Here is a 14,723-nt window from a genome sequence, read left to right as displayed (position 1 = left end):
ACAAAGTCAAAGTAGAATTGAATCCACGACGAACTATCGCAAATATTAAAAACGAGCAACAAAATTTCAAAATTTTCTAGCATCTTCTGTTTTCGCACGATTGACGATTAACAAACATATCCACTTGTGCAAGTTTAAAAATGCACTGCCTCTTCCTTTAATATTTATACCTTGTAAGATGTAAGAACCATAACCTCCACTGTGCGAATTTTGAGAACTCCTAATGCTAGCGGTACCAAATTAAAAACCCCATTCTTGATTCTTTAAAGGGTAGAACGATTACCCCTGTTGATATTTTATAGAGGGTCTGCCGCCCAGGATAATTTCTCCACGGTATCTCAGTCCCTTGGTTTAGGATTTGCCTAAACTCATCTTGTGATAGTAAAAGAGTCTTTTTGAATCTAAAGAGACAGTTATCAATTTTGTACTGGCCAAGTTAAAGCTGCTTGTTGACTAGCTTTTGATGCAGGTCACTTTCCAAACAGACAACGAAAAGCACGCTAACTTTAATGATTTTAAAAGCAATAACTAAGTTAATGCATTCAGTCCAAGTGATTGAGTGTTCAAAATCCACTTTGGTTTACTGTTAAATGTTTTGACGTCCGCTTTCCAAGTTGCAATTTGGTAGGCATTCCTCGGGCAAGGTGAGGCACCTGCAACTGACAAACAAAAAACAAATTTTAGGTTCAGTGCTACATGTAAAATCTGCTTTTTTGACAATATACCTACACCCTTGTGCATAACTAACAAAATGGGAAGGCATAATGATTTAACAGGATTTAAGAGATCAGGTAGTTTACTTAACGGACAGTTGGTCTAACAACAACTGCACTAACTGTATTGAGCTAGTCCTTAAGTCGACTTTCAGTTTTTTAACAAAACAATAGTGATTCTTTTCGGTTCACATCAAGACGTGGAAGCCAGCTGACGGCCTATGAAGGATGAGAAATGAGCAGATATGAAGAGCAAAGTCAGCAACTGGACTGGAAAGTTTAAAGTTTATGTCCTGGGTCTCCCATACTCATTATGCAGTACAAATGGTCTTGAAAATAGAAGAAAGATCCTCGCAGTTAGTACGCAGCTTAAGCAGTTGCGTACTAACTGCGAGGATCTTTCTTATATTTTCATCTTTCATCCGCAGTTCGAATATATGTTTCATATATCCACATTCACAAATGGTCCTGCAACTAAATCTGGAAAAGGCGTATTAGGAATATCCACTAATCGTGTTCTTTGTTTCCGATTCCGTTGTTGGAATAAACTGAATCAGCATGTAATTCTGTTTAATTTTCTTTCAAAAGCAGGTCTAGAATGAATGGAACTGATTGCGGTATTTTAAAAGAATTGTCTTGTAACAATGTCGGTGTGCGACAAATGCAGACTGCAGACTTGCAGACTTGCAGACTTGCAGACTCAACATACTGGCTTTTCCCAATTCATTTTAAAAATAGTATTGTGTAACCTCCGTCATTCCATATCATGCGCTGTCCGCTTGGTACGCTTTGATACTTGGCTACTTTCACGGTTGTCCTTCAGGAATTAAATTCGTACGTGCGCCAGTTTTGAGAAAACGTTGTCAAACTATTTAGCAAACAGCATAATAAGGGCTAAGTTCTGGAAAAAAAATACAATTTTAGTCATTATTTTACATTCTAAAACGTCAGGATCGGGTAAACGCTTCGACGAACGAGGCCTGTTGGATTGAATTTATCGGCTATCGAACGCCTGGCAAGAACGAAATAGATGCACACAGCGTTATTCAAAAGACATTAATAAGGCTTTTCCGATATTTTGATTGGTTATCGAGATATCCATGTTCAAAGTTAGAATAAAAGAAATGATTTAGAAATACATGAAACAAGAAATATGAGTGATAGGAACCGACGTTTCGGTGCATCTTGCGCCATTATCAAGGTTACATAATTAATTATAAAAAGCGGTTTGTAAAAAGGTTAAGTTGAAGCGAATTTGCATAACATAGCGGCAAGCTAATTACTTAAATACTTTAGCACGAAGAGAATCGGACTGCACATTTGACTGCCTTGTTAATGAAATGTTGTATATTCAAGAGCTTTTAAAAACCAACATTGAATGTGCAGTCCGATTCTCTTCGTGCTAATTAAAAGTATTTAAGTAATTAGCTTGCCGCTATGTTATGCAAATTCGCTTCAACTTAGCCTTTTTACAAACCGCTTTTTATCATTAATTATGTAACCTTGATAATGGCGCGAGATGCACCGAAACGTCGGTTCCTATCACTCATATTTCTTGTTTAAAGTTAGAATAGCGAAAAAAATATGTAGACGTGTTGCTCAAGTGGTCGCCATGCCAAAGTTAGTTTGAATTTAAAACCCTGTGCGAGATTTTAGCTCTTAAAATTTTGTAAACAACAAATGCCTCCACAAGGGATTATATCACCTCGATCGTACTAAATGCCAAGAGCTAGTGAATCAGCAACACTCCATGGAACCAACAACACTAGCACATCATTCTCGTTAAATTCCAAAGTCGCGAAAATCTGGAAGTATGCAGGTCGCGCAAGTCTTCACGGTTGTCCTTCAGGACAACCGTGAAAGTAGCCAAGTAGCCTTAAAGTGTACTAAGCGGACAGCGCATGATGTGGAATGGCGGACTGGTTACACAATATTATTTTTAAAATGAATTGGGAAAGGCCAGTATGTTGAGTCTGCAAGTCTGCAAGTCTGCAAGTCTGCAAGTCTGCAAGTCTGCAGGTCTGCAAGTCTGCAGGTCTGCAAGTCTGCAAGTCTGCAAGTCTGCAAGTCTGCAAGTCTGCAGTCTGCATTTGTCGCACACCGTAACAATGTACCCTTTAGGTCTATTGTCACAGAACAATAAGCATTTCCAACAGAATGGGAAAGTTTTCTAATTAAATAATGCATTCAGCGCCCGTAAAAATATAATTCAATGGTCAAACCAACCTTTACTTTCCAAAATCAAACGTCACGTTATCTCCAATCAGCATGAAAGGAGCCCAGTCTCTCACATAAGAATAGCCGTTATTTCTCATCCACTTCATGGCCTGGTGAAGAGATTCACTGGCACTTTCCCCACGAACAAGGTGCTCATAGAAACGACTCATTAATGTTTTTGTTGCTTCGTCTGGTAGGGGCCACAGGGCCGCTAACACTGAGCGTGCACCAGATCCTAAGAAAGCTCGAGCGATTCCAACAACCCCCTCAGCTCTAACCCGTCCTTGTGCGCTGTGACAACAGCTGAGTACTACAAGTTTTGCTCGCAGTTGAACTTCTGAAATGTCGTTCATTGTCAACAGATAGTCTTTCTCGGTTGGAATTCCATTAATGGGGTATTGAGGAGCAAGAGCAATTTCTCCTCTTTCGGCATCACCATGAGCAGCAAAATGAATCAGACTTACAGAGGGTATGCTCTGAAGAACCGCTTCTTTGGTCGCTTGCTTTCCTAACAAAGGCTTAACTCCGATCAGTTTTGCTATCATCTCCGCTTCCTCTTTTGCAGCCGGCAAACGACAAAGGACCCCGAGGCTTCCCTTGTAGGACACGTCCCTTACGTCTGGCTCGCCCACTATCAGTGCTCCGGTCTGACTGTGATAGTCTGCTGGGCTGTCCTGAATGAGTCCAAGAGTCGTTAGAGAAGGAGCAATTCGGATCCTGTAATCCTCCGATAAGTAACTTCCACTTTCATCCGTTAAAGCTGCAAATGGGACTTTGTACAAGGCGGGATCAGGAACAATGATGAGTTCAGGTTGGTGAAGAAAGTCAGCCACAGGAGCGATGATCATTCTGTAACGCTCGGATAGGGTGGGAAGGGGTTGTAGGTTTTCCTCTTCTTCTTCCTCTACTGGGCGGTAAAGTGCCAACCTTCCTTCCTTGGCTGATTCAAGTGCTGAGTCGCTTTCTGTCAGAGACGACAGTGATCGGTCTTCGCAGTGCTCTTGCGGGAGAACTTTAAACCTTCTAATGCTTTCTTCACTGAAAACTTGAACAACATCTCTTTTCATTGCCTTGGAGGCAAAACATTTGTTGACGTCAATTCTACGAAAATGTATTGGTTTGTTCCCTTAGAGGACCCACAAGAACATATATTGAGCACAATATGAAATGTATAGACAACTACAGTTCCTTTTTTTCTTCAAGATCCTTTCAATATCAGCCCACGACGGCGGATTGGCTGATGTTTGTTTTTGAGCAAATTGCAGACCCGAGATTAAGTCTGCCAGAGCTCTGGCTCGTTCACGCTCTAGAACACAAAGAGCCTCTTTCGTTTGTCGACTACGGATAAACATTGCAACGAGTAAACGATAACATAAGCTGTGCCGGTCTGAAATGGATACCTTGAATTGGTCATTGTTTCCAAGAAAGCTTCGCATTTTCTCGAACTTGTCAATGCCTGCAAGGAGATTCCAAACGATCTCATGATGTAAGCGGACTACGTTTCCTTCTGAAATGGCGTCGCGTGCAAAATTAAAGTGACACATAGCCTGTAGATGAGCCCGTAGACCTACGTTACCGATCTTTCTGCCAGAGGCAAGTACTTTCTCGTGATGCTCTTTAGCTTCAGAATGTTCACCAAGCGAACGACACAAAGCTCCCAGGCCTTCATAACACGCGGCTTCTCCGTTTTTGTCATTTATTGCTTTCTTTAGTGGAAGTGCTTCCTTTTGATATTCTTCAGCTTTTCCATACTCACCGAGTAATGGGTGCACACCTCCCAGGTGCAGAGAATAAGCGGCCTCTTGTTTTTCACCAATTTCTTTACTAACCTCAAGTGCTTTCCTTTGATATTCTTCAGCCTTTCTATGTTCACCGAGGAGATCATACCCATTTCCCAGGAATGCATAACATTCGGATTCTGTTTTTTTGTCGCCAATTTCTTTCGCTATCTCAAGTGCTTTCCTTTCATATTCTTGACCTTTTTTATATTCGCCGACGCTAAAATACAGAGCTCCCAGGTTTGCATAACACGCGGCGGCTTCTCCGCTTTTGTCGCCAATTTCTTTTCTTATCGCAATTGCTTTCCTTAGATATTCTTCAGCCTTTCTATGCTCACCGAGGGAACATTGGACGGCTCCCAGTTTTCCATAACTCGTGGCCTCTTCGTTTGTGTCGCCTGTTTCTATCGCGATATTCAGTGACTTTTCATAAAGCTCTTTTGCTTGTTTATATTTACTTTGAAGTTCATATAATTTTGCCAGGCGACAGGTTACCTTGCCTTCTTCGGTTCTTAAGCCAAGGCGGCGAAGAATATCCAGAAGTCTTGTAAGACATTCTTTCTCATTTGTGTGATCGTTTAGACAGCGATATGCCATACTCATTACCGCGTATATGCTCATGTATACAGGGACAAAGTTTTCCTGGGCTGTGTTGTTTAAGAGCATAAAAACTTCCTTGCTCAACTTAATAGCTTGTAAAACTCGACTTGTGTTGAGAAGAAAAGCGGCAACGAATAGACCAATATTGAAGGTCCTGGTATATTCGTCTGTGTTGTCCATGAAGTCTAAACTAAACACAAGAGAAAGAAAAGAAAAGCACAAGTAGTCTGGGGTTGTTGTTGTTGTTTTTTTTTTTTTTTCATACTGGCAAACGAAAGTTGAGCGGAAACCCTAATTTCTAAAAGCGGCCATTATCGACGTCAGTTTTAGGGCGCGTAAAAATCATACCGGAGTACAAGTCAGTAGACTTGAAGCCTGTATTAGTCTGCCGCCTCTTTTCAGTTTTGCATTGTTCTTAGTGCAGCTCGAGTAGCGGTGGTTTCTTATTATTATCCTTTGCGTACATTTGGTCGCTAACGAACTGAGACAAAATTAGACGGATTTGTATGGAGTCATCGGGGCATAACAGAGCTAATATCTCGCCCCCAAATCGCAATAAGATGCTGTTTTTTGGCAAGTAGGTATTTTTCATCATACTCTTTCCGAGTATACTAACAAATCCCATAATTTCATAAATTTAGTTTTAGTGAAGTCATCATTTTAGGACTCTATCACCGACTATGGTGGCGAAACAAAGTTCTCGTATTGGAGGCATCAAGCACTGAGAACTCGAAACACAAAGCGCTTTAAAGTCGAAAAAGGAATACCCAAAACTGAAAAATAACGACTTAAAATTGGAAAAACGACGCACCTCCCACAGGTTGGAAAACGAAGCATTGAAAACTCAAAAACAAAGGAATAAAACTAATCTGTGGAAAGGCAGACCGCGGAACCTAAAGAAATGACTATTTTTTTTGCAACTTACATACCAGATATAAGTTTACAGCTGATTTCATTGCTGTGTATAGACCCGGATTTTTTTTTTTACATGATTCGACTGCATGATTCGACGGTCATGATTCGACCGAGAGATTACCAAGCTCATCGATGAACTCGGAACATCATGAAGGTTCTGCACGAAGACTTGAGGTGGCGGGTGATTTATGACCAATATTTGTACGCGAGCTCGATAAAGGAAACAGCCAATGTTCTTTTTACGAGTACCGCATTTCAGTGTTTCAAAAATCCGTAGATTGTATCGGCAACGTGGCGAGGTGAACCAAAAGAGAAGAAAAGGACGGCAAAGAATCTTGTCTTGTAAGCTCGTGTTTGTTTTGTTTATGTTTGGTTTCTTGAACAATCAGTCTTGAACAATATATGCTAGCATAAACTTTTCTTTGCCTGGTATTGGAACAGATAGAGAAAACAAAGTTTTGGAGGCGATGATAAGGAACAAGCCGGAACTTTATGTGGATGAATACCAAGACTGGTTTCACGCCGTTACAGGGACCCGGCTTAGCATTGCTGCGTCGATCGATTCTGCGCCTTGGTTTTACGTACAAAAAGGCAAGTCTAACTCATTATTTTTCCTTTGTTTGAAGTCGAGCAAAGTTTGCAGTTACACCAGATTAGTCTGAAGTTCCGTAGATTAGTGCTACCCGCAAATTAGTCGACGTCCTACATAATAAGTAATAATAAGCACCAGATTAATTAATGTCTTCTTTTTATTAACGAATTAAAATAAAATACAGGTTACCGAACATATTACGTCCTCTTTAAGTCGGTGGATTCTACCGTCATTCGCTACAGAAGGATTTCTCGTATTCCAGATCTTCTCTTCAGCTCTTGATTTCAGAGCGCGGGTAAAATTCGCTTGCCAGTCAGTCAACAAAAAATAAACCTCTTTTATTTGCTCTTTACGTACGCAAAGACCAACGCTGCTTTGCATGCATTTTCACAAAGAATTAATACAATGCAAATCAGTTTGTGACGTCAAGTAAGGAATAGACCCATGCTTCTTACTAGATCGGTCATGGGACAGACGATGGCTAGATTTCGTAATTTTTACAGCCTTTAAAAAGTCAAGATTTGGTTGAAAAAGGCGCCAAATAGCGCAATATGTTTCGAACAGGTGCAAAGATTTATTAAAGCGAAAAAAAAATTGGGGGTTAGGTGCACTTTAATTCGTCGCACCTATTAATTTTGAAATAGGTGCATGAATGGTGCGACGCTTGCCGCAATTAAGTTCGACTCAAATTTCTCCATCATAAGTTCGACTTGCCAAGTCGGATAATGCGACACTGGTTCGGCGTAACAGCAAACGCCATTCTAAACACGCGCTGAACTCAATTCATAAATCATGGAAATTACAAACTAATTGATTCAAATGTGATGGACTGCGCAAACGTCACAAAAATACCGAGTCCCCCATGTGCCAAACACTATTTCCCCTCCTGACGAGCATGCGCTGTACAAAGACAATTTCGCGACAGGAATGGCGAGCTATCGAAAGTCATTCCTGACATCGCACAGCGTGATGGAAATGTGTTTTTCGTGTTTCATGAACACTAAATATAAATGATTAAAATGCGAATTGCCTATTTTCAATAAATGCTCAGTGTTTGAGTCTTCTCTTTCTATTTTTCGCAATTAATTGCCAAAGAAAGGCCCGACGAGCACTGTATTTCGGCATTTCGCTAGCAAGAACTAGCCGCGCATCGAGTGAATAGCACGGGGACACGTGCTTATTCCCGTGTTTAATGAAGTACAACTCGTGAATTAGGATCGACGCAGGCTCGACGTTTGCTACCACACTGGAATTAAGTCGACGCTTTGTCGAACCTATTTTTAATAAATTCGACGCGACTTAGATTCGACGTTTACCCTAGGCTTTTGTTGCTCTTTATGTAGGCAAAGATTAACGCTAAGGTGTTATATACAAAAGGCATCCAACAAAATAAACTTTGAAAATATTTGTACTTACCACGATGCCTCTTACACCTCACAAATCGTAACAATCGAGAATGAAGGGAATTCACGCAGCAACGGAAAACGTCGTTTTGTCAGTACAAGTTGACGATCGAGAACAAAAGCTTCAAAACTTTTGAAAGAAGCACATTAATCTCGAAAACGAAGCAGCTGAGACTCGAAAATGAAACGTTCATATCTAATTCAGGTTTTTAAATACAGCTATTTCAATTAACGTTGTTGGATCAAAGCTTAAAGCTTAAAGACATCTGAAAGAGGCTGCTACCTTATCCATTTGATATCCTTACATTTCTTTCGTACAAATGGCTCGCCATCGTATATCTTTACTGAACAGAAGAGGCATAGCTGATTTTGATGAACTTATCCATAAAAAAATCCACAGAATCTTGCGGTCTTGTCTTATGGCTTTATACTTTTATCCGACAATGTTAATTGAAATAGCTGTATTAAATCAGATTAGATGCACAAATTTAATATGAGGCCTAGGCCTAAATTCCTTTCTGGAAAAAAAATATATATATTGGGTGGGGTAGTTTAACTTTGTAAGTATTTACGTAACGTTAACTATAGTATCTACTTGATAGCAATAATTAATAGAAGAAGATAGGATTATGGAGGTCGTCTGTTGCCACGTGACCTTTCAGGATTATTTTTAAAATTTAAAATCAAAATGAGAACACTTTTTATTCCTTCCTGGAGGCTCTGTGAGGGATAAACGATAAAATTAAACGCCGAAACCTCGCTATTACCAGTTGTTTATTCCAAACACTCCCTCAACACTTTTTCAACAGAAAGAGAGAGGTTCGCTAAGGAAAAAGAAAACAGGAAAACTTATAAACATATAGCAAAAAATAACATGGACCGGGAACAAATAGAAAAGTCCAAGCAGAATAAATCCTACCGAATGTTTGGTACTGGCAAGCCGAAAACACGTTGACAACTTGAACTGAAATTTAAAACATCAACTGAAGGAACTGAGAAAACTAACAACTAAAGTTCTTGCGCTTGCATATATATTATATCGGTTCTAATTAGTCCCTTAGGGACACGAAATAACGAAAAACTCTACGTGCAAGTGAAAACCACGGATGTAAAACAAACAAAGTTGTAAGGAATGTCAAGCAGTTAATAACTGTCCGCAACAGGCTTCAACAAACTTTATACAATTTAGAATATCACTTACATTAAAATTTCAAATAACTTAAAATTTAAGGTGCTAAAAAATCAGCGATTTTATAAGGGACTCAGTACTAGTAGAAAATATCATTTATTTTCAGAACTTAGGAAATTATTTTAAATTATTACAGTCAAATCTGTATTAAGCGGACACCCTCCGGACCCTTCCTAGTGTCCGCTTAATACAGGTTGTCCGCTGAAAACAGGTTTCCTTAGAATTCGTCTTTAAAGGGTCCTGAAAGGACCAAATACCATTCTTGTGACCGTATACAACTGTCCGGCCGTATTTCCATAAGCAATGGCAAGTATATGTGATCATTTGCTTTATTAGAATATGTAAAGCGTAACAGTATCTATATTGATTGAATTATGTAAAGGTTCACATAATCAAAACAAGAATAAAAATTCTACGCAAACAAAATGGAATAAATAAAATGTCGCGTTTCTGTGGTTCGTGCAGTAGGCTGGCGAGAATATTTTGCATAAGTAGACCACAACAGAAAACTCTATGAGAAAAAGGCAAGACAAAGCGTTAATTTGTGTCTTCTTCAGTTTCTAATTAAAGCCTACTTATTTGAAGTAAGTCATTAACTTAACTGATGGCCAGTGAAAGGTCGTCCCTTCTATGATAGCGAGAATACTCCAGTAGCATATATCTGTCAATTTTACATGTAAAGCCTCACAGTCAGATATTAAGGCAAGCTATTTTGCGTTCATGCTCTTCGCCCGAGTTGCTATCCAGGTGTACAAAGATGTGACAACTCTTTTTACGGCAAAGTCAAATGATCGAGCTGTTAAAATGTGAAAAAAAACATGCATCCTTTTTGCAGTGTCCGTTAGTAGTTAGATATTTGGGTGTATGAGCCCACTTTCAAAATATTCGCAAAATTCATACCTGATTCAACAATGAACTCAAAAACCTAAAAACCTAAATCCTCGGTTTTTCAAAAACCTAAATTTTTATCCTCGGTTTCTCAAAAACCTAAATCCTCACTTTCATAAATGACACCCAACTCACAAACAATCATCGATTAAATCCAACCAACTCATCAATCGCTGATTTGAATGATGAATACAATATTTTTGAACACCAATTTGGATATAATTAACCTGTAATGAAGAAAAAAATAATCATAAATAATTCAAATTTATGGTTGTTGTGTGACTGGATGCCGTTACTGTCACGCGTGACGTTGTGTGACTTGTCACGAAAATGGACAAAACCCTAGACGTTGGGGTGCTCGGTTGGCTGTTTACTTGCCTGGCCCCAGCCAGGTCTTTTTCCCGCCGCTGACAAGACGGCTGTCCCTTCCCAGTTTACCTCTGGGACCGAGGTTGAGTCCTGGGACGAACTCTGAGCACCCCGCTGTAAACCAGTAGGGCCTGAGCGGGCTCACCCTGGAGGTACCGTCTACTGGAAGACATCCCACACTACTCAGTAATTCACCATCTGCACAAGCCGTCAAACAGGTTTCAGTCAGGGGCCAACTGACACCACCCTAAAGCTTCACCAGAGTTTGTGAACTAATATAACAATGGCCCGATTACCTATATATTACACTCAATTCTGAAATTTTTACACTTGTGGTGCTATTTTTCTGTATATTGCGTAATATTGCTTGATTTGGATTAACACGCATGCGCTTTCATGCATGTTCACGATGACACAACCCAAAGCGGACTGGACACTAGTTTGTTAATACACGTGTCGGCCTTTTGCGAAGAGCTTGTGTTTTCATGTTTATGGCTCCTGTTTTGGGATTTTTGAACATTTATTTCTCCACTTTCATCGTTCTGATGTTTGTAGACGCTTTTTGAGGTAAGAATATCATTTATCTTGCACACAACAATAGATTTTTTTATTGGATCGACTCGCTATCGAATATTCGTGAGGCTTATTTATTTTTGAACAGCAACTAAATCCTTGATTGGGATCCAAGAATTAAAGGTATCGTTGTATCCTTTCCACTTTACCAAAGCTTGTTTTTTCTTGTAATCTCTCCTGATGACTTTATCGATTCTGAATATCTCCTGATTAGCTTTCAATAATTCTGGTTCATAAAAACTCCCTTTAATCTCTTCATTATTGAGATCTTTCAGTTTATAAGTGATTGGATTCGTGTATTGTATTTTATCGATAATGAAGACCTCTTCTGACCAGTTTTCTGTATAACCTCGATCAAACAGCTTTCTTTTATACTTTGATATTCTAACCTTTTCACCAACTTGGAATTTTGGCAAAGATGACAATTGCTTCAAATTGCCATAAAGATTGAAGTAAACAGTTCCTTCATTCTTTTTCTTAGATGCCTCTGTCGGTGTCATTTTTATTGAACTGTGTTTAGTGTTATTATACTGCTTCAATATTTTAGGCAAAATATCCAGATACATTGTATTGCCTTGGGCAGTGAATCGTTTCCACATTTTATTTTTAATCGTTCGGTTCCAGCGCTCAACAACTGATGACTTCTCTTCATTTTCAGTCGAATACAGTGTAATGTTATGTTTATTGAGCAAGTCTTTGAAATGTTTGTTGTAGAACTCTGAGCCTTTATCAGTCCACAGATACTTTGGTTTTCGACCCTCTTTGAATATGCTTTGATATGCTTTAGTTATAGTCTCACCTTTTTTATCTTTTAATGGAACAATCCAACCGTATTTACTGAAAACATCTATAGTCGTGAGAAGATACCTATTACCTTTATTCCATTTACTGAATTGTTGCATTTCAACAAGGTCAGCAGCCCATATTTCATCAATATTATTTACAATAACACGCCGCCGAGTAAAGTTACGTCTTATGGGTTTATGCAGCTCATTAGCTAATTCTTCTTGCCAGTTTTCCTCTTTACCCGACGGCTTTTGACGTTTTTTGGAACCCCAAGTCCCAATTTTGATTTTGTATTGATTGCATTTCTTGCCAACCAATGTCCCCATTGTCGTTCGGAATATGGAACAGCATCCAATGACTTTACCATCTTTTTGTCAGCTTTTAATTTACATTTTTTGTCATCTTTGCAGACTGAATAATCAACATCATGTTGCATGGCTATTGCATCTGTTTTGCCTGTTGGTTTATCATATATTTCCAATATTTGCCCTGTTTTGGGGTTATATTTTACTTGATTCTCCAAATCATTGTATGGACCAGTGTATTTATGACCAGGTAATACCCAACCAGCTTTGGGTTTTGGGAGCTTACCAATCATTTTGTGTATATCAATTGAACCACCGCTTTTGGGTCGTCCTTTGATTCCCTTTTCATACTCATCCCAATTTGGTGGGTGCCAACCAATTGCATCATAACTTGAGCATTTCGGTGTGTTGTGAAATTTGCTTCCAATTTTTACCATGCTTTCAGATGGATAATTTTTGTATTTTTCTAATGTATTTTTCCCAGCCTTTCCAGACCAAAATTGACTCGACAATATGCCAGTATCTGTGCTAAATGCACTTTTGGCAATGTCTCCAGATTTGTATCTATCAAAGACTTCCTTTGTTGATGGAATTAATGTTCCAACAACATCCATCGACTTCGATGCAACCTTACCTGGTGTGCCAAATTGTTCTAAAATTGTATCTAAATTACCACCATCAAGTTCTTTTCGGTCAGTTTTGTACCTTCTTTTTGGCCTTACTTTGGTTGATAATTTATCAAACATCTCTGATCCAGTCTTTTGAACAAAAGGTGTTGCTTTAGAGATAGCATAATCAATAGCTTTTTTCTGCAATTTAGGGTTTCTAAGTGCTTCAGACCCATAATATCGACCCATTTCAACTGCTTTCTTTCCCATCCATGGTAATGCATGTTGAATTAACATATCAGCACCAGTTGATGCTAAAGTATTCATTATGCCCCCCCCTTCGGAGGGGCTATTTAGTTTCCCTGTTTTTTTAACAAGTTTAGTTTTAGTTATACCACATTCAGCACATGTACAGAAGAACATGAGCCGACCATTTTTGGCTTGCTTGTAACCTGCAGGCTCAATACATTCAGTTTCTTTCTTTTGTTTAACACAATATGATTTGACCATTTTATATCACTATATTAGATTAATTATCATCAGAGTCAGACTCATAATCCGTCTCATAATCCTCTGACTCAGAATCTGTTACCAATGTACACCATAAACATAATTTTCCTGAAAATTCTGTGTATTCATCACACTCTTCACAATGTCTTATATCAACCATTATACAAATTAATTAGATATTTTTTTAAAATATTGGATTATAAAATTATGATTGACACTTTGATTGTTCATGTCAAAATGTGCATTGTGGATTGTTTTCAATATACTTGTACCCTTTTGTCTCTCAAATAAATAATACAAACACCAATAGCCACATAATACTGAATCTCTTTCCTGGATTTCATCACCTGAATACATTAATCGTTTGCCACTTGTTGACATGAATTGCATAATTTCTTTTGGCATAATTAACCCAAAACTATCAAAATATTCTACATATTTGTCTCCGTTTCGATACGCAACCCAATGTGTACCTGGTCCAATCTGTGAATCCAGGTTAATGATACCAACTTCATCTTTTTTCATCTTTTGTGGTAGATTATCTCTGCTGTAAATGCCTCTGAAGTGTTTTATTTTGAGTTTTTTGACCCAATCAATGAGTTCAAAGTTACTGAGTGGTTTATTTATGAATTTCACAGAATGTCTCCGATTAATGGAATCCCCTTGAATGGACTGTTTTTGCCTAACAACAGACCTTTTCCTTTTTTGGTTTTTTTTTTCCCTTTACCATACTGATCCCATGTACCGAAATATGGAGGCGGCCTATAATTAACTGGTAGGACCAAACCACCATCTTTTTTGGTTGTGTTTGGAACAAAAACTGGGACCGATCTTCTGGATCTACTTCTATCCACCTGCAAGCCTTTACCCATTAATGCATTCAAAACCATTGGAATGCCAATTGAAGCCAGTAAAGTACCCAAAAAACCTCCTGATTGTGCCTTAGTTGGTTTAATTACAATCTGTCCACCAGTATGTATTGCATTGACAATTTGCTTCTTTTGTGCTTCAGTGAGCCAATCTTTGTATTTTATTAATTGATCAATTTTATTTTGAGGAATGAGGAAACCACCAGCTTGTCCTCTACCAAATATTTTATTGACTCCCACATTTGCAAGCCCAGAAAGTGCTCCAGTAGCTAATGGTCCAACTGCTTTTGCTGCCATTGGTAGTAATTTTGTGCCAATTTTGAATAATGATGACCAAAGACTGCCTCCTTGTTTTACAGCTTTTCGTATCTGTGTTTTGCTTATTTTAATATCTGCTCCAGTTTTGTT

The 14,723-nt window shown here is 38.7% G+C and overlaps 3 protein-coding genes across 18 annotated transcripts in view; 1 reads left to right on the top strand and 2 right to left on the bottom strand.

Annotated features, from left to right (window-relative positions):
- The window catches only part of LOC146459758 (cubilin-like), a 407,624-nt gene that overhangs the window by 40,017 nt on the left and 352,884 nt on the right, over positions 1-14,723 (bottom strand). The window lies entirely within an intron of this gene.
- The window catches only part of LOC146459763 (oxidation resistance protein 1-like), a 354,795-nt gene that overhangs the window by 94,548 nt on the left and 245,524 nt on the right, over positions 1-14,723 (top strand). The gene's annotated exons all lie outside the window — the stretch shown is intronic.
- LOC146459772 (tetratricopeptide repeat protein 28-like) lies at positions 380-4,035 on the bottom strand. 2 transcript variants are annotated; one of them, XM_085089010.1, is made up of 2 exons: positions 2,940-4,035; positions 380-659 (listed from the first exon to the last, which is right to left on the bottom strand). In XM_085089010.1, the coding sequence occupies exon 1, from the start codon at positions 3,995-3,997 to the stop codon at positions 2,942-2,944; it is 1,056 nt and encodes a 351-aa protein (XP_084945136.1). In that variant the 5' UTR covers positions 3,998-4,035; the 3' UTR covers positions 380-659; positions 2,940-2,941. The 2 variants fall into 2 exon arrangements, with proteins under 2 accessions (XP_084945136.1, XP_084945137.1); XM_085089011.1 differs by having other exon boundaries at positions 380-653.

The sequence above is a fragment of the Pavona decussata genome, unplaced genomic scaffold, assembly GCF_977016875.1.
Source record: "Pavona decussata unplaced genomic scaffold, jaPavDecu1.1 SCAFFOLD_217, whole genome shotgun sequence".
Lineage (NCBI taxonomy): Eukaryota > Metazoa > Cnidaria > Anthozoa > Scleractinia > Agariciidae > Pavona > Pavona decussata.
The sequence above is the reverse complement of the archived record's forward strand: the minus strand, read 5'-3'. Positions and strand labels throughout refer to the sequence as shown.